Source organism: Chelon labrosus (assembly GCF_963514085.1).
Source record: "Chelon labrosus genome assembly, chromosome: 19".
Taxonomy (NCBI): Eukaryota; Metazoa; Chordata; class Actinopteri; order Mugiliformes; family Mugilidae; genus Chelon; species Chelon labrosus.
In genome coordinates, this window is record NC_140352.1 from 2,545,625 (window position 1) to 2,570,597 (window position 24,973).

The 24,973-nt window shown below is 43.4% G+C and overlaps 2 protein-coding genes across 2 annotated transcripts in view; both read left to right on the forward strand.

Annotated features, from left to right (window-relative positions):
* LOC311504322 (alpha-tectorin-like) overlaps window positions 1–24,973 on the forward strand; it is a gene marked incomplete at its 5' end in the record, with an annotated part of 51,465 nt that overhangs the window by 20,334 nt on the left and 6,158 nt on the right. The gene's annotated exons all lie outside the window — the stretch shown is intronic.
* LOC311504232 (alpha-tectorin-like) overlaps window positions 855–24,973 on the forward strand; it is a gene marked incomplete at its 5' end in the record, with an annotated part of 28,859 nt that continues 4,740 nt past the window's right edge. Inside the window, 22 exons of the mRNA XM_084567245.1 lie at window positions 855–989; window positions 1,457–1,618; window positions 1,917–2,210; window positions 2,298–2,307; window positions 9,272–9,387; window positions 9,696–9,974; window positions 10,070–10,165; window positions 10,745–10,910; window positions 11,210–11,325; window positions 11,635–11,913; window positions 12,008–12,103; window positions 13,403–13,568; window positions 16,997–17,397; window positions 17,490–18,060; window positions 18,140–18,723; window positions 19,445–20,000; window positions 20,531–21,129; window positions 21,368–21,525; window positions 21,816–22,216; window positions 22,421–22,617; window positions 23,905–24,309; window positions 24,406–24,689. Of these exons, the coding sequence (XP_084423371.1) occupies window positions 855–989; window positions 1,457–1,618; window positions 1,917–2,210; window positions 2,298–2,307; window positions 9,272–9,387; window positions 9,696–9,974; window positions 10,070–10,165; window positions 10,745–10,910; window positions 11,210–11,325; window positions 11,635–11,913; window positions 12,008–12,103; window positions 13,403–13,568; window positions 16,997–17,397; window positions 17,490–18,060; window positions 18,140–18,723; window positions 19,445–20,000; window positions 20,531–21,129; window positions 21,368–21,525; window positions 21,816–22,216; window positions 22,421–22,617; window positions 23,905–24,309; window positions 24,406–24,689 (6,071 nt within the window). The remainder of the gene's footprint in view (window positions 990–1,456; window positions 1,619–1,916; window positions 2,211–2,297; window positions 2,308–9,271; window positions 9,388–9,695; window positions 9,975–10,069; window positions 10,166–10,744; window positions 10,911–11,209; window positions 11,326–11,634; window positions 11,914–12,007; window positions 12,104–13,402; window positions 13,569–16,996; window positions 17,398–17,489; window positions 18,061–18,139; window positions 18,724–19,444; window positions 20,001–20,530; window positions 21,130–21,367; window positions 21,526–21,815; window positions 22,217–22,420; window positions 22,618–23,904; window positions 24,310–24,405; window positions 24,690–24,973) is intronic.

Consider the following 24,973-nt stretch of genomic DNA (forward strand, 5'->3'; position numbering starts at 1 on the left):
GAACCTAACCAGCATGTCTTTGGACAGTGGGAGGAAGCTGGAGTACCTGGAGAGAACCCACGCAGACACAGGGAGAACATGTAAACACAGAAAGGACCCCTTACCCAGTTTTCATTTTATGTTATTTAATCATTCTTTTACTCAAGGTTCTTAAGAGTGTATTTTTTTATTTTTTTATTTTAATGTGCAACTAAGTTACTGTGACCAAGCAATTTCCCTTGCGGATCAATAAAGTTTATCTAAGTCTAAGTCGGTTCCAACAGACAGCCGTGACAATTTATCTTTCTTATCTTTCTTTCTTCTGTCTTATCTATGGCAGCATATAATAAAAATTCTAATAAACAGTTTTGTAGTGCAGAGAAAAGCTTATGATGTGGTAATTTAAGAGCAGTGCAGTTTATTTTATGATTTTATTAGGATTACATCAAAATGAACCGTGTACTGGCAGTCATTTCAGAAACCATGGAAAGTACGTGATCTTTAAACACAATGTTTTATTAGTTTAATAAGTTCTTCAGTGTAAGACTTTCATCCGGTTATTGTTACCTCTGTCCTCAAACAGCGTACAAAGCATCACTCAGTCAATCAGTAACAACGTCTTACTGATAGACTGCAGCTTGTCCCAGTGGACAAAAAGCAGAGAATTCTGTCTGTGTCAAGTAAGCGCTTCTATCTATCTATCTATCTATCTATCTATCTATCTATCTATCTATCTATCTACCTACCTACCTACCTACCTGCACACCTGCAAGCAATGGAGCCTCGTCAGCCATCTACTCCCCTTGTCCCCCAAAGAGGAGTTAAACCGTTTTCAGTTGCCTGCTTCTCTCTGTTGTAACACATTTTCTCTACCCATGTTGGCGTTGGTGGACTTGGGGGCTGAGGAGAATTTCCTTGATCAACAGGTGGCAGAACAAGCAGGTATAAGTCTTGAGCCTTTGAAGGAGACTTGGACTGCTCTAGCTGTGGATGGGAGATTCCTGGCCAGAGTAACTCACTGCACCCAGCCCCTCGTGCTTGTTGGTTCTGGAAACCATAGAGAATCAATACGCCTCCTCATTATTTCCTCACCCAGTACACCACTCATTCTTGGGCTCCCTTGGTTGAAGCTACACAACCCCAACATGGATTGGTCTGGTGGTAAAGTCTTGAGTTGGAGCACGTTTTGCTTTGAGAACTATTTAAAGTCTGCCTACTGTCCTCCTAAAGGAGTGAATCACTCTCCTGAGACCCCAGACCTTGGTGGCACTATGATTGCTCGATAGACCTGCTCCCTGGCGCCCCCCTCCCTTCACGCCGCCTTTACAATCTCTCCAGACCTGAGCATGAGCCAATGGAGCGATCGCCCTATCGCCCTGGTTCCCGCAACGTCAAACCAGAGACCAGACCAAACCAAAGCAGTTCAGCCTGGAGGTCCCAGATAAACCAGAAACTATTTTCCCTCTCTCCTGCTTAGTTGCCCCAGTCACCTGGGAAATTGAGTCCTGTATCCAGGAGGCACTTCGCACTCAACCCAGGAACCCAGGAACTGGTCCCCCTGGCCTTCAGTTTGTCCCTGAGTCAGCCCGAGCCCAAGTGCTTGAATGGTTTCATGGTAGCAACTTCTCCTGCCATCCTGGTATAAACAGAACACGAACTCTTTTGAAATGCAGCTTCTGGTGGCCCACTATGGACCAGGCAACACGCTCCTGCGTTTTGGCCTGTTCAGTCGGTGCTAGAGGGTAACTCTGCAATCCTTACAGTGGTAGACTGTTTTTCTAAAGCAGCACATTTCATTGCCATTTCCAAACTGCCATCAGCCAAGGAAACGGCTAATCGTGACTAATCATGTCATTTGTGTACCTGGCATCCCAGTGGACATGGTTTCTGACAGGGGACCTCAGTTTATGTCACAGGTTTGGCGAGCCTTTTGTCAGGGCATCGAGGCCACGGCCAGCCTGTCTTCTGGTTTCCACCCCCAGTCAAATGGCCAGAGAGAGAGAGCAAACCAGGACCTGGAGACGTCCCTGCGTTGTATGGTATCGGCTAACCTTGCTTCCTGCAGCACTTTCCTCCCCTGGATTGAATATGCCCACAACTCCCTGGTCTCATCTGCTACCGGTATGCCGCCATTTAAAGCATCACTGGGTTACCAGCACCCTCTGTTTCCCTGCCAGGAGAAAGAGCTGGCAGTGCCTTCCATCCAGCAACATCTTCTGCGCTGCCAGAGGGTATGGGAGAAGGCCCGCTCTTCTCTTCGTCATTCCTCTGCCTGGACCAAGTGAGCAGCTGACCGCCATCGGACTCCTGCTCCTCAGTACCAAGCAGGTCAGTCTATTTGGTTGTCTTCTAAGGATGTTCTTCTGAAGATGGATTCCCGCAAGCTGTCGCCTCGTTTTCTTGGCCCCTTTAAGATTTTGAAGATTATCAGTCCCACTGGAGTCTGCCTGGAACTGCCCAAATCTCTTAGGATCCATCCAACATTCCATGTCTCTCAGTTGAAACCTGTTCGTCATAGTGTGCTTTGCTCTCCAACCGAACCCCCACTTCCCCTGTATGTTATTTGTTGGGTGTGTCTGGCATTCTGTTTTTCTCACAGGAGGTTGGTCTGGAGCTGGGCGGAGCTGGAGCCACTTACCTGCACACCTGCAAGCAATGAAGCCTCATCAGCCATCTACTCCCCTTGTCCATAAAATCCTGGTTCAGTCCTCCACTCGTCGCCAGATCTTCTGCTTACCTTAGTGCTCCTTGGATTCATCAACTCGCCAACTTGCCTGCTCCTTCGTGTACTCTCTCTGGAAGCCTCCCCCAGCTCTGCCAGTTCACAAGCCTCCCTCTCAGCATACCAACCTCAGCTTACCCTGGATCCCCATCGACCTGGATCAACCCATCTCCTTCGTCTCACAAATCTGCTCCCACCTGCTATCTCAGTCTTGGCAATAAACTGGTATAATCACCACAAGCTCTGGATTCCCGTCTGTGACTGAATCTCAGTATACTCTTTACACCTCAGATTTCTAGTACAGCTCTGGGTCCTGCCACCTGCAGAAGTTATCTGATGACTCTGCAGTGGTTGGGTGTATTAGAGATGGACAGGAGGTGGAGTACAGGACACTGATCGGAGACTTTGTAGAGTGGTCCCGGGCAAACCACCTACTCCTGATTGTGGACAAGACCAAGGAGCTAGTCATTGACTTCAGGAGGAAGAGGACACCAGCGGAGCCCATCACCATCCTGGGCCTGGAGGTGGAAGTAGTGGACCAATATAGTACCTGGGAGTCCACATGAACAGCAGACTGGACTGGAGGGACAACAGTGATGCTGTGGACAAGAAGGAACTGAGTAGACTCTAGTTCCTGAGGAAGCTAAGGTCTTTCAATGTATGCAGCAAATTGCTGGACATTTTTTACCAGTCTGTTGTTGCGAGCGCCTCCTACTTTGCTGTGGTTTGTTGAAGGAGCAGCACCAGCAAAAAGGACATAAGTAGGATCGATAAATTGATCCAAAAGGCTGGTCATGTTATTGGCAGTGAGCTGGAGATATTTGTCTCAGTGAGGGGCAGGAGGACACTGGATAAACTGCTCTCCATCATGGACAATCCGTCACATCCACTACACCAGACAATAGAGGGGCAGCGGAGCTCATTGTCCAACAGACTGATCCAGCTCCGCTCCCACAGTGAACGCTACAGGATTTGTTTCATACCATTCTCAGTACAGCTGTACAACAACTCACCTTTCTAACCAGCATGTCTTTGGACGGTGGGAGGAAGCTGGAGTACCTGGAGAGAACCCACACAAACACAGGAAGAACATGCAAACTCCACACAGGAAGGACCCAGGACCCAGTTTTCATTTTATTTTATTTAATCTTTCTTTAACTTGTGGTTCTTAAGAGTGTATTAATATAATTGTTTTTGTTTTGTTTTTAATGTGCAACTAAGCTACTGTGACAAAGCAATTTCCCTTGCGGATCAATAAAGTTTATGTAAGTCTATTCCAACCGACAGCCATGACAATTTATCTTTCTTATCTGTCTTATCTTTCTTTCTTTCTATGGCAGCATATAATAAAAATCCTATCAAACAGTTTGTAGTGCAGAGAAAAGCTTATGATGTGGTACTTTAAGAGCAGTGCAGTTTATTTTATGATTTTATTAGGATTACATCAAAAGGAACCGTGTACCGGCATTCATTTCAGAAACAATGGAAAGTACGTGGTCTTTAAACACAGTGTTAATATTTTATTATTTTTGATCTTCAGAACTTATAAAGTTCTTCAGATTAGTTATTCAGTGTAAGACTTTAATCCATTTATTGTCACCTCTGTCCTCAAACAGGGTACAAAGCATCACTCAGTCAATCAGTAACAACGTCTTACTGATAGACTGCTATCACACTGTACATTCAGACCCAGCTCATTTCATCTATCTATCTATCTATCTATCTGAATGATGAAGTTATTTTTCTTTGTCTTTCAGGTGTCCATTTGGTTGTCCATTTGGTCATTCTGGTTTTAACTGCACTGAAAGTGAGTATGCAGCACATGATTAACAACGAATGAAAGAAACAGCACAATTACATAACGACAATCTGTCATCAACATTTAGATCCGTAGGAGAACTTCCTCTGAGGATCTCTGTTTTTCTTCTTCTGTAGGCTAGTGACGTTAGTTGGCAGCTTTTAGGCTCATTACCACCACCTGGATTGAAGTGAAGACTGACTTTTTCTTTTATTTAATAGACTGCTCACTCAGACATATTTGCTGTACGACTTCGTGCACCGAACCATGGCACCCGTACCGTGACACCGCCGGACCCCTATTCATAACAATGTTTTTTTTGTTATTGCGTGTATTCACTTTATCTTTAAGTTGTACAAATCCATGGGCATCACACCCGTAGGGGATGGGGGTCCCCACTTTTTCACCCCCCCACCCAACTTTTTCACCCCCCACCCCCCACTAAGTGGTTTAATATTAAACCATTTTCCCGCCCTGGCTGTATACCAGCGTACTGAAATGGAGCGCACCTCAGTCCCCCAGACATGAAAACCCATTGGTCAAGTTAGATTGATTGACAGCCAGTCATCCAGCCAAACAGGGAGCTGCCGACTCGAGGTGCGTGATACCGCTAGATCTGGTATTAAATACAGGGCCAGTATCACCGATACCAATACCGATACTTTTTAATAATTAAGGTGGATGCCTCATCAATCTGAATCAATCTAAATCTGAATGAATTTTCATGACGTTTAAGTGTTTTTGTGATTTTCCTTTTGGATTCTTAATCAGTTAAAATCCAGTAAAGAATTTGGGCAAAGTTTATAAGTAAATAGAAAATACTTTATTATCAAATAAAAGTTTTTGTTCAGCACAAGTGATATAATATACATTTTGAATGCAATATTATTTGCATATCCTGATGAAGAAAATCTAGAAATTCATTGCATTACTTTTGGAGACTGAAACAGGGGCCAAAGGTGGTTGCATGTGCTACCCCTAGAACTCCTCTTAATAAGAGGAGTGGCTGACCATTAAAACCATCAGTACAAGACACCTGAACTCTCATCCTCCAAGGTTGTTCAGTGCTGAAGCCTCGTCCACTCATAGCTCTCAGTGTCTGTCTTTTTTGCTGAAGTTTTGTGCTTCCATTTACTGAAAATGGCTCAAAACTTCATATTCTGTTCTGTCTTTTGGATAGTTGCTGCAATTATTGGTAAGTATCCTGATTTTATTAAATCCTACACGTGCAAAGTCTTTAATGTTGATGATAAGAGGAGCACACGATCAAAAACTCCCTCATCACGTAAACTTTACAACTGAGAGAAATATCTGCGTCTTTTGATTTCAGCATCTTTTATCGAATTTCAGATTATTCTAGTTTCTATTGGGTTTTAACATTATTAAATGGGCACACATCTGATGTTTAAAAGTCTTTTAGATAACAGATTATTGTAGACATTTCTAATCCAGTGATATTTCCTAGTTTTGATTCTAAACAAACTCAAAGTTCAGACTCACAATTATGTGCATTATTTAAAAGTTGACTCAACAACAAAGACACAAGCTTTGCCCTTCAACTGCTTATTCTTCCTGTCTGGATAGTTTAGTGTACCTTTCTTTGGGCAGTCACATTCCACTCAAAGAAGGTTTGGTCTCTGGTCTGGTTAATGCTTTACATGCTTAAAAACCCAGCATGGGTGTTCATTAGTGGGACTTATTGATGTGGCAGGCCTTACTTTGTTTCTTTATCTTATTTGTTCATATAAAAAGGAAAGCAACATGAAACTACACTTAATTACCTTCACCTTTTCTTCATTTAGAAACTTGAATGCCTTAAAGACGTTAAGGTATGGATGGCTTGTAACTTTTTAAACTTAAATGAAGAAAAAACTGAGGTTATGGTGTTTGGTCCCAGTCGCGCCTGTGGTGTCTCCTCTATAGACCTGGGCTCCCTGCAGCCATATGTAAAACCCATAGTCACTAACCTTGGTGTAAAAATGGACAGTGATTTTAAACTTGATAAACAGATAAACTCAATAGTTAAAACCAGCTTCTATCATCTGAGGCTTTTATCTAAAATTAAATCTGTTGTATCTTTTAATGATTTTGAGTGCTTGATTCATGCTTTTATCTCGACCCATTTGGACTACTGTAATGCACTTTACACTGGCATTAACCAGGCCTCTCTCGCTCGCCTGCAGTTAGTCCAAAACGCGGCTGCTCGTCTCTTAACAGGAACTCGTAAGCATGACCACATTACCCCCATTCTTGCATCCCTCCACTGGCTCCCTGTCCATTTTAGAATAAATTTAAAAATTTTATTATTTGTTTTTAAGTCACTAAATGGTTTGGCACCTCAGTATATCGCCGACCTTATACATGTCTATACCCCACCGAGAGCATTGAGACTTGTGCCAAAAAGTAGGCAAAAGGCCAGGGGGGACCGTGCTTTTTCAGTGGTAGCTCCTAAGTTATGGAATGAGCTACCCACCCATGTCAAAATGGCCCCCACCCTGGATACTTTTAAATCTCATCTAAAAACTCATTTTTATTCCCTGGCTTTTAATATAGCATGAGAATTGTGCGGCCTCTGTCTGTCTTTTTACTGTAATTTTGTGTTTTTCAGTGTTTTATTTAGATCTTATGGTTTTCTTATTGTTTTCATATGTTTTGATTTATTGTATTAACTTTTACTTTCTTTATTTTACTGTTGTGTATCTGTTGTGCAGCACTTTGGTAACCTCGTTGTTTTAAAAATGTGCTATACAAATAAAGTGGATTGGATTAGATATTTTAGATCTGTTTAAAGTATTTTTCTCAAAAAGTTCCAGTTTCTTCTACTTCCCTGATCGTACCACACTCAATATGTGTCAGGTCTAAGAATTCACTGTCTCAACCTCAGTGTGGGCGACATAGATAAGTTAATACGCTGCCTCGTAGCCAGTGTTGGGCACATTACTTTTAAAAAGTAATTATTTATCGTTATTAGTTACTCCCCCCCCCCCCCCCCCCCAAAAAAAAAAAAAAAAAACTCGTTAGTAACTGAATTACTCCACTATAAAAGTAACTAGTTACCAGGGAAAGTAACTATTGTGTTAGGCCTACTTTTTAAAAAAAAAAAAAAATATGTTTAATTATGTCTAAGAATTACAATTTTTTCCTGAGCGTAACACTTCAGTGTACGTTCTTGCCTTTTACCTCAATGAGGTTAAAGTAGTGCACTGCCTATACTTCCACCTTGAAAACGGCAACTTTACCTCTGAATGCTCCGAACTCACCATTGCTGCTGACTATCTCTGATCGCTTGTGTGATAGCCTACTATGCGCCGCTATGCGCGCGTTTGCGTGTAAACAACGCCCGATTGGCTTACCATGAATTTTTTTTGTTTGTTTGTTTGTTTTTGCGGCGCCGGTTGACGCTGGCAGCTGCTTGCAACAGCTCTTACTAGATCTCTCTTTTTTCCGACTTTAATTCACTTTTTGCTTCCCTTTTTGTGGAGATTACTTTTGTACATACTTTTTCAGACAGCATTGCACTTTTTTTTAGTTTTGTTTTTTATTGGGAGTCTCGCCATGGCCAAATATTTTTAACAACATCCAGACCGGCCGGCGTTACTATGCAGGAAGCGGCCAGCGTGCGCATTGGTTACAGGAGGGAGCGGCTGATCGTCCTGCGTGGCGCTGTGGTGTTCCCTCGGGACGGACATGGGATCCCCCCCGGAGATGCTTCGTGGGACACGCCGTGGATGCCGAGCAGGAAAATAACATCGACAAAAGAAGAGACGCTTCACTTCTCAGCGCTGTTCTCCCCTCCGTTACCATGGGCAACGTGAGATCGCTGCCATATAAGACGTTCGAACTGGCCGCACTCTGCAGGCTCTGTGGTGGCGTTGGCCATCCTGTGTGGAGTGGTCTGCTGGAGCAGTGGCATCGCAGAGAGGGAAAGGAAGAAGCTGGATCATCAGGAAGTCCAGCTCTGTCCTGGGCTGCCCCTTGGACTCGGTGGGGGAGGTGGGTGATGGGGGAGTTCTGGCTGAACTGTCCTCCATGCTGGACGATGGGTCCAGGACTGAGGAGCAGCTTCAGTGGCAGACTGCTTCACCCTCGATGTGTGAAGGAAAGATCAGAGGTCTTTCCTTCCTGCTGCTGTTAGGCTCCATGGCGAGCACTCCTAATATGTGCAATATTGTTACACCTTATGGTGTATTAACACCAGTCTGTGCAATATGTCTACTATCTGTTCTATCTCTGTCATTTCTGTATGCTGTTGCAAACTGCAATTTCCCCACTGTGGGACAATTAAAGGTTTTCTTATTCTTATGCAGCTACCCCCCCCCCCCATTCTGTGTTTCTCTGTCAAATTAAGGCATGACAGTGGCACCAGTTACTACAGCAGCTCCTACTACAGCGGCTCCAACACCAGCTCCAGGTACTACCCCAACAACATCAGCCACAGGTCACAGCTTCTTCAACAACAATACCAGTACTCACATGATGCTTCTTTTCATTTCAAGATCCCTGTGATAAAAACCCTTGTGGCAGAGGAAGTTAAAGATATACAGTGACATACTTATATATTATGTTTAGAAAGGTTTTGTACTTCATCATCACTGCATGTCGTCTGTATTTACTTTCAGTTATGGAATCCTGATTGTTTCTCAGTAGTTTGTATTCACCTGTGCTTTTCTTGTTTTGTTCCTGTTGTGACACGCCAGGCGTGGAGGATGATGGATGTTAATAGTTTGGTGTGGTGATCTAGAAATGTTAAAAGCAGCTTTCATCTTTTCCAGGCCCCCTCTATCCAATCCTGGGAACTGAGAGCTCTCGAGCTCTGGATGGAAGCTCTCCTAGAATTATCCTGCAGCAACCTTTTGTGTACTTTGAACGGTCCTACAACCAGATTTATGTACGTAAATATCATTTCTGCCAGCAGTTTAGACATTAATGGCTGTGTGTTGAGTTATTTTGAGGGGACAGCAAATTTACACTGTTATACAAGCTGTACACTGACTACTTTACATTGGATCAAAGTGTCATATCTTCAGTGTGGTCTCGTGAAAAGATATAATAAAATATTTACAAAAATGTGAGGGGTGTATTACTTTTGTGAGATAATGTATAGAATGATTACATTATATGCTGACATTTCTCTTGTACTGAAAACCTTACAACTCTTTCTCTTTTGCTTAAATTAAAATATTTTTATTTTCCCAGGTCAATCACAACGGACACCTGACCTTTAACAGCTCGTGGAGCAGCTACTCACCTCAGCGGTTTCCTGTCAATGGAACTAGAGACATCATCGCTCCCTTCTGGACAGATTTAGACAACAGAGTCACCGGTCATATCTACTACAACCAGTACACCAGCGGCAGCGTTCTCCAACAAGCTACTGCTGACATTAATGAGTACTTCCCAGGACTGAACTTTAGCGCAGCGTGGGTCTTTGTAGCAACATGGTATGAGGTGGCCTACTATCCAACCACTGGAACAGTGAGTAATCTCATTGTATATAATAAAAGATTTATTTATTATCATATAAAGTATAAAAACAACAACAACTGTTATTTTTTTTTTTCTTCTTTCAGCAAACAACATTCCAGGCAGTCTTGATCTCTGGTGGTCAGTACTCATTTGTGCTGATGAACTACGGGGTTATTGCCTCAACATCTCATTCTGTGCAGGTTAGAACTATTTAAAGCAGACAAAATTAGGAAAAATTCCACTGAAAGCTGACATGTTGCGCTTTACAACCATACAGTAAATTGTAAATAACTGCCAGATATTATTATATAAGTACCATTTATTCTGGGAAAATATTAAAAAATTCTTTCTCATATTTTCTGACCTTTTTATAGTCAAAATAAGCAAAATAGAAATATTCAGGATTATATGTTAATGGCTTAACTGCAATCTTTTTAATAAAACATAACTGCTATTTCCAATTTTCCCACTAGGTTGCACTGTTTCAGTCAGATGTGTACGTACACCCAGAACAAAACTGCAGATGCAGCAATGTTAATAATAATTTATTAAATGTAAACAATTTTATCCTGTACTTGTTTTTCTTTTCTTTGCACTAAAATAAAGAAAAACATCTGAAGTTGTCTTTATTTATAGGTTATTATGTTACTGGTCCACCCCTGATCTAAAGTTATAGGTTATATATATATATATATATATATATATGTGTGTGTAATTCAAAATGCACAAGATTCCACTACAAATCCAAAAATAAACAACCATTTCATTTTTAATTCTAGGCTGGATATGACACAATCGGTTCTCCTCACTATTACATCATCCCTGGATCATTCTCCAGTAATGCGACAGGCAGCAACTCAGCTTTCAGCCTTGGCAGCAACGTTAATGTTCCCGGTCGCTGGGCTTTCCAGACTGACCATGGATCTGGAGGCTGCACTTTCAATGGTGAGACCAGAACAGACACTAGAGTAAAAGTACAAAATGCAAACTCTGCAGATACACCTGTCCTTCTCGTTGATACAACAAGATAATACCAACATATCAGCAGAACAACACAGGAGGTCATCTTGTTTAACCAGTAACAGAGCTCACCTTGTTTTCATTTTCTTTAAAGGTCAAGCTGTGCAGCTGGGTGACTCATTCTGGAGCGACAGCACCTGTTCTCAGAAATGCACCTGCACTTCCATGTTAATAGTTTGGTGTGGTGATCTAGAAATGTTAAAAGCAGCTTTTGTCTTTTCCAGGCCCCCTTTACCCAATCCTGGGAACTGAGAGCTCTCGATCAGATGACGGAAGCTCTCCTAGAATTATCCTGCAGCGACCTTTTGTGTACTTTGAACAATGCTACAACCAGATTTATGTACGTATAAATAATTTCTGCCGGCGGTTTAGACATTAACGGCTGTGTGTCGAGTTATTTTGAGGGGACAGCAAATGTACACTGTTATACGAGCTGTACACTGACTACTTTACATTGGATCAAAGTGTCATGTCTTCAGTGTGGTCTCGTGAAATGATATAATAAAATATTTACAAAAATGTGAGGGCTGTACTCACTTTTGTGAGATAATGTATTGAATGATTACATTATATGCTGACATTTCTCTTGTACTTAAAACCTTACAACTCTTTCTCTTTTGCTTAAATTAAAATATTTTTATTTTCCCAGGTCAATCACAACGGACACCTGACCTTTGACACCGCATTGGACAGCTACTCACCTCAGCGGTTTCCAATGAATGGATCCATGGACATCATCGCTCCCTTCTGGACAGATTTAGACCACACAGTCACTGGTCATGTCTATTACAACCAGTACACCAACGGCAGCGTTCTCCAACAAGCTACTGCCGACATTAATGAGTACTTCCCAGGACTGAACTTTAACGCAGCGTGGGTCTTTGTAGCAACATGGTATGAGGTGGCCTACTATCCAACCACTGGAACAGTGAGTAATCTCATTTTATATAATAAAAGATTTATCTATTATCATATAAACTATAAAAACAACAACAACTGTTATTTTTCTTTTCTTCTTTCAGCGAACAACATTCCAGGCAGTCTTGATCTCTGGTGGCCAGTACTCATTTGTGCTGATGAACTACGGGGTTATTGCCTCAACATCTCATCCTGTGCAGGTTAGAACTATTTAAAGCAGACAAAATTAGGAAAAATTCCACTGAAAGCTGACATGTTGCGCTTTACAACCATACAGTAAATTGTAAATAACTGCCAGATATTATTATATTAGTATTTATTCTGGAAAAATGTTCAAAAATTCTTTCTCATATTTTCTGACCTTTTTATAGTCAAAATAAGCAAAATAGAAATATTCAGGATTATATGTTAATGGCTTAACTGCAATCTTTTTAATAAAACATAACTGCTATTCCAAATTTTCCCACTAGGTTGCACTGTTTCAGTCAGAGATGTGTACGTTAGTGGTGGGCGGATTGATCCAAATATCGATAATATCGATACCAACGTTGGTATCGAGATTGATCGATACCAGTGTAATGACATCGATACTTAAGTTTCAGTTTATCTCGTTTCATTAAAGAGGCGACCTGACTCTGTCTAAATGCCGCTGCTGTCTGAGCAGAGCAGGCTCATTTTGCTCCTCCTCCCCCTCGCGTGTGTTGTCACGTGACTCCGCGGCGCCAGGTGACCGATCACCGCCCACCGCTACCAGCCAGGCCCGGCCAGCAGCAACGCATTACACACAACGAGAGAAAGAATAGGGCTGTTTGGTTATATTTTCGGGCCGAAAATGAATCGATAGGAAGTTGTACTATTTGTAAAAAGGCTTTCAGATATAGTGGTAACACAACAAACTTGTATAAGCAGATGGAAATTTTTAAGTAATCATTTTGTGTTGTTTCTGAACAAAAACTTTTATTGTGATAATAAAGTCGGCCTATTTTCTATTTACTTATAAACTTTGCCCAAGTTCTGTACTGGATTTTAACTGATTAATAATCCAAAAGGCAAATCACAAAAACACTTAAAATGTCATGAAAATTCATTCAGATTTAGATTGATGGTGCATCCACCTTAATTTGTCAAAAGTATCGATATCGGTATAGGCGATACTCACCATGTATTTACTTGGTATCGGATCGATACCAAATCTAGCGGTATCGCACACCTCTAGTGTACGTAGACCCAGAACTGAACTGCAGATGCAGCAATGTTAATAATAATTTATTAAATGTAAACAATTTCATCCTGTACTTGTTTTTCTTTTCTTTGCACTAAAACAAAGAAAAACATCTGAAGTTGTCTTTATTTATAGGTTATTATGTTACTGGTCCACCCCTCATCTAAAGTTATAGGTTTTTATATATATATATATATATATATATATATAATTCAAAATGCACTGGATTCCACTCTACAAATCCAAAAATAAACAACCATTTCATTTTTAATTCTAGGCTGGATATGACACAATCGGTTCTCCTCACTATTACATCATCCCTGGATCATTCTCCAGTAATGCGACAGGCAACAACTCAGCTTTCAGCCTTGGCAGCAACGTTAATGTTCCCGGTCGCTGGGCTTTCCAGACTGACAATGGATCTAGAGGCTGCACTTTCAATGGTGAGACCAGAACAGACACTAGAGTAAAAGTATAAAATGCAAACTCTGGAGATACACCTGTCCTTCTCAGTGATAGAATAAGATTATTCCAACATATCAGCAGAACAACCCAGGAGGTCATCTTGTTTAACCAGTAACAGAGCTCACCTTGTTTTCATTTTCTTTAAAGGTCAAGCTGTGCAGCTGGGTGACTCATTCTGGAGCGACAGCACCTGTTCTCAGAAATGCACCTGCACTTCCATGTTAATAGTTTGGTGTGGTGATCTAGAAATGTTAAAAGCAGCTTTCGTCTTTTCCAGGTCCCCTCTACCCAATCCTGGGAACAGAGAGCTCTCGAGCTCTGGATGGAAGCTCTCCTACAATTTTCCTGCAACGACCTTTTGTGTACTTCGGACTGTCCTACAACCAGATTTATGTACGTATAAGTAATTTCTGCCAGCAGTTTAGACATTAAAGGCTGTGTGTTGAGTTATTTTGAGGGCGCAGCAAATGTACACTGTTATACGAGCTGTACACGGACTACTTTACTTTGGATCAAAGTGTCATAGCTTCAGTGTGGTCTTATGAAAAGATATAATAAAATATTTAAAAAAATGTGAGGGGTGTACTCACTTTTGTAAAATACTGTATAGAATGATTACATTATATGCTGACATTTCTCTTGTACTTAAAACCTTACAACTCTTTCTCTTTTGCTTAAATTAAAATATTTTTATTTTCCCAGGTCAATCACAACGGACACCTGACCTTTAACAGCCCGTGGCACAGCTTCATACCTCAGCGGTTTCCAATATATGGATCCATAGACATCATCGCTCCCTTCTGGACAGATATAGACAACAGAGTCACCGGTCATATCTACTACAACCAGTACACCAACGGCAGCGTTCTCCAACAAGCTACTGCTGACATTAATGAGTACTTCCCAGGACTGAACTTTAGCGCAGCGTGGGTCTTTGTAGCAACATGGTATGAGGTGGCCTACTATCCAACCACTGGAACAGTGAGTAATCTCATTTTATATAATAAAAGATTTATTTATTATCATGTTAACTATAAAAACAACAACAACTGTTATTTTTCTTTTCTTCTTTCAGCAAACAACATTCCAGGCAGTCTTGATCTCTGGTGGTCAGTACTCATTTGTGCTGATGAACTACGGGGTTATTGCATCAACATCTCATCCTGTGCAGGTTAGAACTATTTAAAGCAGACAAAATTAGGAAAAATTCCACTGAAAGCTGACATGTTGCGCTTTACAACCATACAGTAAATTGTAAATAACTGCCAGATATTATTATATAAGTGTCATTTATTCTGGAAAAATGTTCAAAAATTCGAAACTGCAGATGCAGCAATGTTAATAATAATTTATTAAATGTAAACAATTTTATCCTGTACTTGTTTTTCTTTTCTTTGCACTAAAACAAAGAAAAACATCTGAAGTTGTCTTTATTTATAGGTTATTATGTTACTGGTCCACCCCTGATCTAAAGTTATATATATATACACACTACTCACAATAAGTTAGGGATATTGTGAGAGACTCAGTGGATGTCATACATACGGTGTTTGTTTCACTTCAGAGCTTTTTGGGATAGGGAGGCAATTGTATTGGGGTGATAGACACACCTCGTTTTGTGTTTTCCACGTAATGGTCTCACTGTGTACAGTGTGCCTTACATATTGGGGCCAATACCAAAAAATACTAAAAGACAACCCTTTTCAATGTGGCATCAATTTCAACATTCTGTGGGTATATAAAGCTGGTATTGTCAGTAAGTCATTCCAAGTTCATCATTCAAACAGCCATGAACACACGACGTCACTTAACGGACGAGCAGCGCTACCTGGCCATAGCGCGCCTTCGGGTCGGTGGCAGGCAGTCAGATGTTGCTCGTGAACTTGGTGTGTCTCAAAGTGTCATCAGCAGACTTGCATCAAGACACAGAACTACTGGCAGAGTTTGTGACAGACCCAGGAGTGGAGCCCCACGAGTGACAGACCACAACGATGACCAGTACCTGAGGACCTATGCACTCAGACATCGTCATGCAACTGCCACACAGCTGCAGGCCTGTTTACGAGATGTGAGGGGTACTAGGGTTTCCAGACAAACCATTCGCAACCGACTCCACCGCTTTGGCTTGATTGCCAGATGACCGTTGCAGGTGATTCCACTGACACCAAGACATCGCCGTGAACGTTTGCAGTGGGCACAAGATCATGTGACCTGGACAATGCAGCAGTGGTCTACCGTCCTGTTCACTGATGAGTGTCAGGTCACCTTGCACAGAAATGATGGTCGTCAGCGCTGCTGGAGAAGGCGAGGTGAGCGGTACGCCGAGGTCAACATGGTCCCCAGGGTTCACTTTGGTGGAGGAGGTGCAACAGTCTGGGCAGGCATCACCAGTCAGCGCAAAACAGATTTGGTTATTGTAGATGGCTCAGTCACTGCACATTCTTACCTCAGAGACATCATAGAACCCATCATCATCCCCCAATTCCGCCAGCACAACCCCCAACTTTCTGTTCATGGATGATAATGCTCCACCACATCGTGCCAGAATTGTCACAGCTCGACTTCAGGAAGTCGGAGTGCCTCATATAGTATGGCCAGCAATGTCTCCTGACCAGAACCCCATAGAGCACGTCTGGGACCAGCTAAAGCAGAGACTGGATGATCGTACCCCACCCCCACGTGACCTGGCAGAACTGCGTGCAGCATTTGTGGAAGAGTGGAACGCATTGCCTCAGAACAACAACATGAGGCTAGTGAGGAGCATGAGATGTCGCTGTCAAGCTGTCATTGCGGCAAATGGTGGAAACACCCGCTACTGACATTGTCAATTTTTGTTATTTGGGGCTATCCTTGTTATTGTCTAAATTTTTGGGGTAATAAATATTAAACTCATTCATTATTAGTAAAATCAAAGGGAACTTTTACTTATTTCATTAAAATTCAGACCAAATAGGAAAAGCACTCATGTAACAACAATATCCCTAACTTATTGTGAGTAGTGTATAAAATTGAAAATGCACTGGATTCCACTCTACAAATCCAAAAATAAACAACCATTTCATTTTTATTTCTAGGCTGGATATGACACAGTCGGTTCTCCTCACTATTACATCATCCCTGGATCATTCTCCAGTAGTGCGACAGGCAACAACTCAGCTTTCAGCCTCGGCAGCAACGTCAATGTTACCGGTCGCTGGGCTTTCCGGATTGACAATGGATCTAGAGGCTGCACTTTCAATGGTGAGACCAGAACAGACAGAGTAAAGGTACAAAATGCAAACTCTGAAGATATACCTGTCCTTCTCGGTGATACAACAAGATGATACCAACATATCAGCAGAAAATCCCGGGAGGTCATCTTGTTTAACCAGTAACAGAGCTCACCTTGTTTTCATTTTCTTTAAAGGTCAAGCTGTGCAGCTGGGTGACTCATTCTGGAGCGACAGCACCTGTTCTCAGAAATGCACCTGCACTTCCACCGGTCTGCAGTGTCACAGCCAGCCCTGCTCCTTCTCCCAGATCTGCCGGCCATCTTCCTTTCAGTACTCCTGCCAGACGGTGCAGAGGCGCGCCTGCACCATAAGCGGCGATCCTCACTACTCCACCTTCGATGGGACTTCGTTTAACTTTCAGGGCACCTGCACCTACGTTCTCTCTGAGCAGTGCAACATGGGGATGCCCTACTACAGGATAGAGGGCAAGAATGAGCACAGAGGCAGCACTCATGTCTCTTGGACGCGACTGGTCAAAGTGTACGTGTATAATGAAACCATTGAGCTTGTCAAAGGGCATCATGGTGAGGCCAAGGTTCGTGTTAAAAAACAGGTTTCCACTTTCCTCCATGTTTTTGTGTTTTGTTCATATTTTTAACTCTTATCATCTTTTTTATGCTTTTACAGGTTAACGGAAACTTTGCTGCAACTCCGTTCTCTCTCAGCAACGGAACCATCCAGGTGTATGAGTCAGGCTTTTTTGTGGTTGTCAGCACCGACTTCGGCTTACTGGTATCCTACGACTCAAACTTCTATGTCCAGATCAGTGTGCCCTACACTTACCAGAACGCAACGTGTGGCCTTTGCGGAAACTTCAACGATTACCCTCAAGATGACTTCCGAACCCCTGACGGCGAGCTTGTGGACTCTGATGTAGTGTTTGCCAACAGCTGGGGACTGGATGATGAACCCGGCTGTGAGGCCCAGTGTGCAGGCCAGGACTGTGCTGTATGTTCTCAGCTTCAAACATCATTGTACAGTGATGCCGCCCATTGTGGTATCCTCCAGAACAGTTCTGGGCCGTTTGCTGCTTGCCACCAACAACTTCCTCCACAGACCTTTATGGAGAATTGTGTGTTTGATCTGTGTATAGGAGAAGGGTACCAGCCCATTCTGTGTCAAGCCCTGAATGTGTATGCAAGTCAGTGTCAGCAGAACGGTATCCAGCTACCGAGCTGGAGGGAGCCTGGCTTCTGTGGTACGTCTCTCAGTCATTCAGAATGTTTTCTTTGGGTAACATCTCCATAATGTCAAGTGTTGTTTCGTTTTCCGTGCAGAAATTCCCTGCCCTGCCAACAGCCACTTTGAGTCTGCAGGCACAGGATGTCCACCTACATGTGTCAACCCCACTGCCAACCAAAACTGCCCTCTTCCCAATCAGGAAAGCTGCGTCTGCGATCAAGGCTACATCCTCAGTGGTGGGGTCTGCGTCCCTTATGCTGAGTGCGGCTGCAGCTTTGAGGGTCTCTACTACCGCTCTGGAGAAACTGTAATCCTCGGCGACGACTGTGAGAGGCGCTGTAGCTGCAGTCACGGCATCATGTCTTGTCAGTCCCATGGCTGTGGCCCACTTGAATCATGCAGTGTGAAGGAGGGAGTTAGAGGATGCAGACCCAACAGCTACTCCACGTGCTGGATACGAGGCCCGGGGTCCTATCATACGTTTGATGGGCTCACGTACCAGTATCCAGGAGCGTGTCGACTGACCCTCTCCAGAGTAATGGGACTGTCCAGTCACCCGCACTTTGTGGTAACAGCAGAAAAGGAGCCGAGGGGTCAGCAGGGTTTTGCCAGAATGGTAAAGTTTGAAGCGCAGGGAACACAAGTCTCCATTGAGATGTCAAACAGCAGCAACGTGAAGGTAAATACCTGAAATGTTCTCTGCTGTTCTTATAAATCAGTTGAAAACACCAGAGAAAGTTTAAACTAAAAATACATCAGTGATTAACCTTTTAAAACGAAATGTGTGTTTGTTTGGGTACATTTTTTAATAAAAATAAGTGTAATGTCAGCTCAGTGCTGCCATCTAGTGTTTAGTTCTGGTTTCTCAGGTTTGTGTTATGTCAACAACTCTTAGAGGACAAATTAAGAATAGGAGACAGTTTTATTGAATAATTGTTGCACTTTTTTGTTCTTCTTCTTCATCTTCCTCCTTCTCCTTCCTCTCTTCTTCCACTTTGTCCTCTTTCTCTTCTTCTACTTTCTTCCTTCCCCATTTACTTCTGTTCATCCTCTTTTCTCTCCTCCTCTTTCTCATCGAGGCCCGCATCCTACCCCTACTTCTTCTTCCTTCTTCCTCTTTCCCATCTTCCGCATTCCCCATCTGCTTCTCCTCATCAGCCTCTTCTTCCACTTCCTCTTCTTCTTCTCCCCATCTTCCTCCCTTTCTTCCTTCTTCTTCTACTCTTCCCTCTCCTTGTCCTGCTCCTCATCCCCTTCCTCTTTCCCCTTCGTCTCCCTCTTGCATGTTGTGATCTCATTTTAAACATTTGAAACTTTTCATACTTGTTTTCTTTCTGGTTATTTTAATGAACACTCTTGTCACAGGGAGAAGCTGACAGGTTGTTTTGAATGTCTTTTAGGTCAATGGTCAGCTGATCAGACTTCCTTTCAGCTCTGGCTCCAACAGTATCCGCATCTACCACAGCAACATCCACAGCATCATCATTCAGACTTCCTTTGGTGTAACTGTGCAGACAGTCTGGCCTCACTTTGTGCGTGTCACCGCCCCTGGCATCTACAACGGTTCACTCGGTGGACTCTGTGGTGATTATGACGGTCTCCCAGACGATGACTTCCGTACACCTAATGGTGTCCTGGTCAACAGCTCTCAGGAGTTCGGGGACAGTTGGCGAGACGGCTCCTTAGCTGCTGACTGCGTAGAAAACATGAATCCTAATCCTCCTACAGCTAATTACAATTCCAGTGAGTACTGTGGCATTATCAGCTCACCGCACGGGCCGTTTGAACCGTGTTGGGCCACGGTGGACCCACTGGAGCAGGTGGACGCTTGTGTGGAGATCCTGACCAGTTCGAGTGATCCGGCATCAACTCTGTGTGAGGTCCTAAGAGATTATGTCCTAATGTGTCAACAGAACGGCGTTTCCCTAGGACAGTGGAGGAATGCAACTGGTTGCGGTAAGCAAAGAAGACCACGCCTTAATTGATGGAAAGAAGTTTATTGGTAGACAGGACGTGAAAGAAATGGCTGGAGAGATGAGAACTGTCGAAGGGGATGAGAAGAAACGGGTCAAGGAGATGGGATGAAAACGGTTGAGGAGATAGGATGGATGGAATGAAAAGCATTGAGAGATTTGATGAAAAGGGTCGAGGGGATAAGATGAAAAGGGGCTGAGGGGATTCTATGAAATTGGTAAAGGGGATGGGTTAAAAAGTGGTTGAAGGGGATGGGAGGAAAAGTGTTGAGGGGATGGGATGAAAAGGTTTGAGGGGAAGACATGAGGGGGGATAAATGTGTAGATGTATGAAGAAGAATGTGTACAAGAAAAGAAAAAAGAGGGATGGGGTTAGTGGGGGTTGAGAGAGAGAGATGTTAGGACACACCTTTATAGGTCAGCATGGGAAGTAGAATGATATGGGGGTGTGGTATTGTTCCAGAACTTAAGTTTTAATAACTTCATTCAATTAACTATTCTGTTTTTCTTTAGTGCAAAGCTGCCCTCTAAACAGCCACTATGAACTCTGTGGAAGCTCTTGCCCTTCCGCCTGCCCCAGCCTCTCGTTCCCCTTCCCCTGTGACACTCAGTGCCAGGAAGGGTGCCAGTGTGACGATGGTTTTGTCCTCAATGGCAACCAGTGTGTCCCACCTACAGCCTGTGGATGCTCCCACCAAGGACGCTACCGCCAAAGTGGCGAACAGTTCTGGGACAGCGAACTGTGTCAGAGCTTCTGTACCTGTAATGGCACCACTGGGCTAGTCCACTGTACCCCCAGCTCCTGTGGTCCTCAGGAGTCCTGCCGTGTGGTGGAGGGCGAGTTTGGCTGCCACCCCAGCCCTCATGGCACCTGCTCTGCCTCTGGAGACCCTCACTACTTCACCTTTGATGGCATGGCCTACGACTTCCAGGGAACCTGCCGCTATGTCCTGGCGACAGCTTGTAACGTGACCGGCGGTCTCAGAGAGTTTTCTGTGGAAGCTAAAAACGAGCCGTGGTTCGGGGTTCCAGTTTCCATCACCGCTGACGTTTTTGTGAATGTGTGGGGCTATCAAGTGCACATGTCCAGAGACAGGAGTGGTATGGTGGAGGTGAGCTGAACCACGTCCAAATAATTTGTGATTCGTATAATTTTGTGAAAACAGCCTGAAAAGCCAAACTATCGTTCACTAGAGACCATTCTTTACTCTTTGGTATCAGACAATACTGTGTACTACTATAAAACTATTAAACTCTCACATTCCTTTATTGATATCGGCCACAAGGGTTCAGTATTCTGTCAAGAAACTTTTTTGTGATTCCAATTTTGTTTTTGTTCCAATCCTATAGGTAAATGGAGTAACAAGAAACTTGCCAGTTCTTTTGAATGGAAGTCTTGTGTCTATCTATGCTAATGGATTTCAAACAGTTGTCAGAGCTGATTTTGGCCTGAGTGTCATGTACGATGGATCGAGTACGGTGTCTATTTCTGTACCTTCAAATTACAGGTATCTGCCAATCACCTGAGCTCAAAATAAGTTTAACGACTTACATTTTCTGCACAACCACAGCGCTCAAGTGTTGCCTAGGACCAGGGCAAAGAAAGAAAATGTTACACCTGTTTGTTAGTTTTATTATTTAAATATGTTAACATGCCTTTTAAGTGGATCGTTGGTTGAACCAGACAACTTTACTACTGTGCTTGCAACAAAAGAACGTGTTTTAGGTGCAGGACAAAATATAATAATAGTCTTTAGTCTGACTGATTTATTTATTTTGTCTTCATTATCTTCATTAGAGGACAAACATGTGGACTATGTGGGAACTTTAATGGGAATCCCAATGACGAATTCCGAACTCCATCTGGAGCAACAGTCACCGGGCCACACGAGTTTGGATCAGCTTGGAAGGTGCCCGGCAACTACACCTGCAGCGATGGCTGTGTTTCCTCCTGCCCCCTGTGCACTGATGAGGGTCCTGCTAGATCTCAGTGTCAGGTGATTCGAGCAGCAGACGGCCCGTTCAGCTTCTGCCACGAGCAGGTGGACCCAACGCCATATTTCAATGACTGCGTGTTTGACGTTTGTGTGTCGGGAAATCAAGGCCAGGATCTTCTGTGCAGGGCCATCGAAACGTACATCAGCGCCTGTCAGTCTGCTAATGTCCAAATCTACCCTTGGAGACAGAACACCACATGCAGTGAGTAAACCAGTGTTTTAGATCGGGGCGGCTGTAGCTTAGTGGTACGTGGACCACATGCCGTAGTGTCCTTGAGCAAGACACTGAACCATAGGTTGCTCCAAGTGCATGACACTGGTGTATGAATGCTGTGGTTGCACATCTTCACATTTATTGAAATGACTGTTGATGATGAATCTGTTATTGTCTTCCTCACTTATTAAGGACTTGACTGTCCAGCCAACAGCCATTATGAGCTGTGTGGTACTGACTGTGGCCACACCTGTGCCCATAGCACTGATGCCACCTGTGAGCAGGTTTGCTCCGAGGGATGTTTCTGTGACGAAGGCTTCCGCAGGAGTGGATCTAGTTGTGTCCCTGTGGAAAGCTGTGGCTGCCAATACGATGGATTCTATTATAATGTAAGACATGTTTAAATCACTTCATCGTTGTTTGTCTAAAACGATCTAATCAAGTTAATTCACAGTTCACTAACAAAGACCATGCCTTAACTGATGCAATCTGATTCAACTGGCACACAGGGCATGAGAAGAAAATGGATGGAGGGATAAGAGGGGTTGAAGGGAAGGGATGAAAATTGTCAAAAAAAGTATGAAAAGTGTCGAAGGGAAGATATTAAAGGGGTTGAAGGAAAGGGATGAAATTTAATGTTGCTATCATTAAGGTCCCAAAGTAACATTTAAAGGAACAGTATGTAAGAAATGTATTTCAATTAATCATAAAATGGCCCTGATATGTCACTAGACATGAAGAAATCATGTTCATTTCAAATACTTATATCACTGACAACAGTGGTCCGGCCAGGATATTGTCATTTAAAAGTGAAAGTTGCAGCCCTCAGCTGATGTTGATGTTGTCATGTTGTGTTTTGGCCTGAGGTGCCACCCTCCACCTATCTACCAATCACGAAGTCAGTAGAGTTTCGTCTTCCGGGTTGCCACCTCTGCTCTAGTTACCACAGCTGCAGCTACGAACGTGTCGGATAAAACATGTATAACGTTACTAAACCTAAAAGACCTCGTTATGAATCCGAAATACGTCGTGACAAAGTCCGGAATGGGATGGAATTGACCCTCGACTTTTGGATGCTATATTCTACCATGTTTGTTGGTATAGGCTAAAAGCCCCGTGCTTCCGTACATATAGACAGTGGATTTTCCATGGTCGCCCGTGCTAAATGCGTTCATAAAAAGCTTTATATCGCACCACTAGCAGGGTATGAAAACAATCTATGTTCCGACTGAAATGTGGTATTACAGTACATCTTTACGAAATATTTGGCTAATTGCCATTAGTAAATTTTTGCGACACACAATTACTTCGCAAAACATCTCTCATGAAGCATAAACTTTATTAACAGAAAAAAAAACTTACTGTGTAGGACTCGTCACTTGCCATTGGAAGCTCCTTGTAGCAGCCTACGTTCCTGCTGGATCCTGCAGCTTAGCTGGCAACCTCGAGTCAGGGGGGAGGCTGAGGGGATACACCGTTCTACAGTATTTTGAAAGTGTTTGCAGTACCAGTTTTGGCCAGTTTTGGCCACAATCCTACATACTGTTCCTTTAAGTAACAAGACGAAGAAGAAGGTAAAGATGTAACATTTGGAAATAATGGGTTCCTCTTCATTGCCCACAATCCTTCACAGTGTTATTATTTTGAAAGTGTCTTCTTCTTCTGACATGCTTCAGGACGGTGAGACCTTCTGGACCGACGGCTGCTCCCAGCGTTGCGAATGCCATGCTCCCAACGACCTGCGCTGCTCTGCTACGTCTTGTACTCCTGCACAAGAGTGCACCATCAAAAATGGCCAGCTGGGCTGTTTTGACACCTTGTCCACCTTGTCCACTTGCACCGTTTGGGGAGACCCACACTACGTCACCTTTGATGGAGCGCTGGCTCATTTCCAGGGAACGTGCTCCTACACCATCACAGAGAGTGTGAGCCACGGGACCAATGAAACCCAGTTTAGGGTAATCGCCACCAACAATCACCGTGGCAACAACCGTGTGTCCTTTGTGTCAGCAGTGGATATTTACCTCTCAAACCAACCAGAGAGCGTGTACGTCAGGATTGGACCCAACAAAAGAGTAAAGGTAAACTCTTCTTTTACTTTCAAGATGGACAACATTTGTCTGATATGGACACAGGCAACAACAACAACAACTCCTCACTTCCTGTCTGTCTTCCAGGTCAATGATGTGGAGGCGTCTCTTCCCATCGCTGCAGGAACATTAGCTCAGGTGACGATGCAGGGAAGCTACATAGTGGTGGACGCCAACGACATAAAAGTCCAGTTTGACGGCCGGAGCACCTTGCTGGTCAGAGTGGGCCAAAACCGTGGAAACAGAGTCACCGGGATGTGCGGGAACTTCAACGGTGACTCTCAGGATGACAAAGTCCTGCGCAATGGCACGCTGGCACAAGATGACAACGACTTTGGAGACAGTTGGAAGGCATCCACAAGCCGACCGGGGTGAGCTAGGATATCCTAAACACAAGCTCAAGTTTCAGTTCAGTTTTATTTGCATAGCGTCAATAACAATACAAATTGTCTCATGACGCTTTACAACATCCGGTGAAACCCTCAAAGCAAGCATGAAGGCGACAATGGCAGGAAAAACTCCCTTTTAACAGGAAAAAACCTTGAGCAGAACTTAAGCTCATATGGAGGGACCCATCTGCCTAAGGCCGGCTGGGTAGAGACATTAACTTGTCATCACTGCCATTTGAAAACCTTTGCTTCCACTGGTGACACGT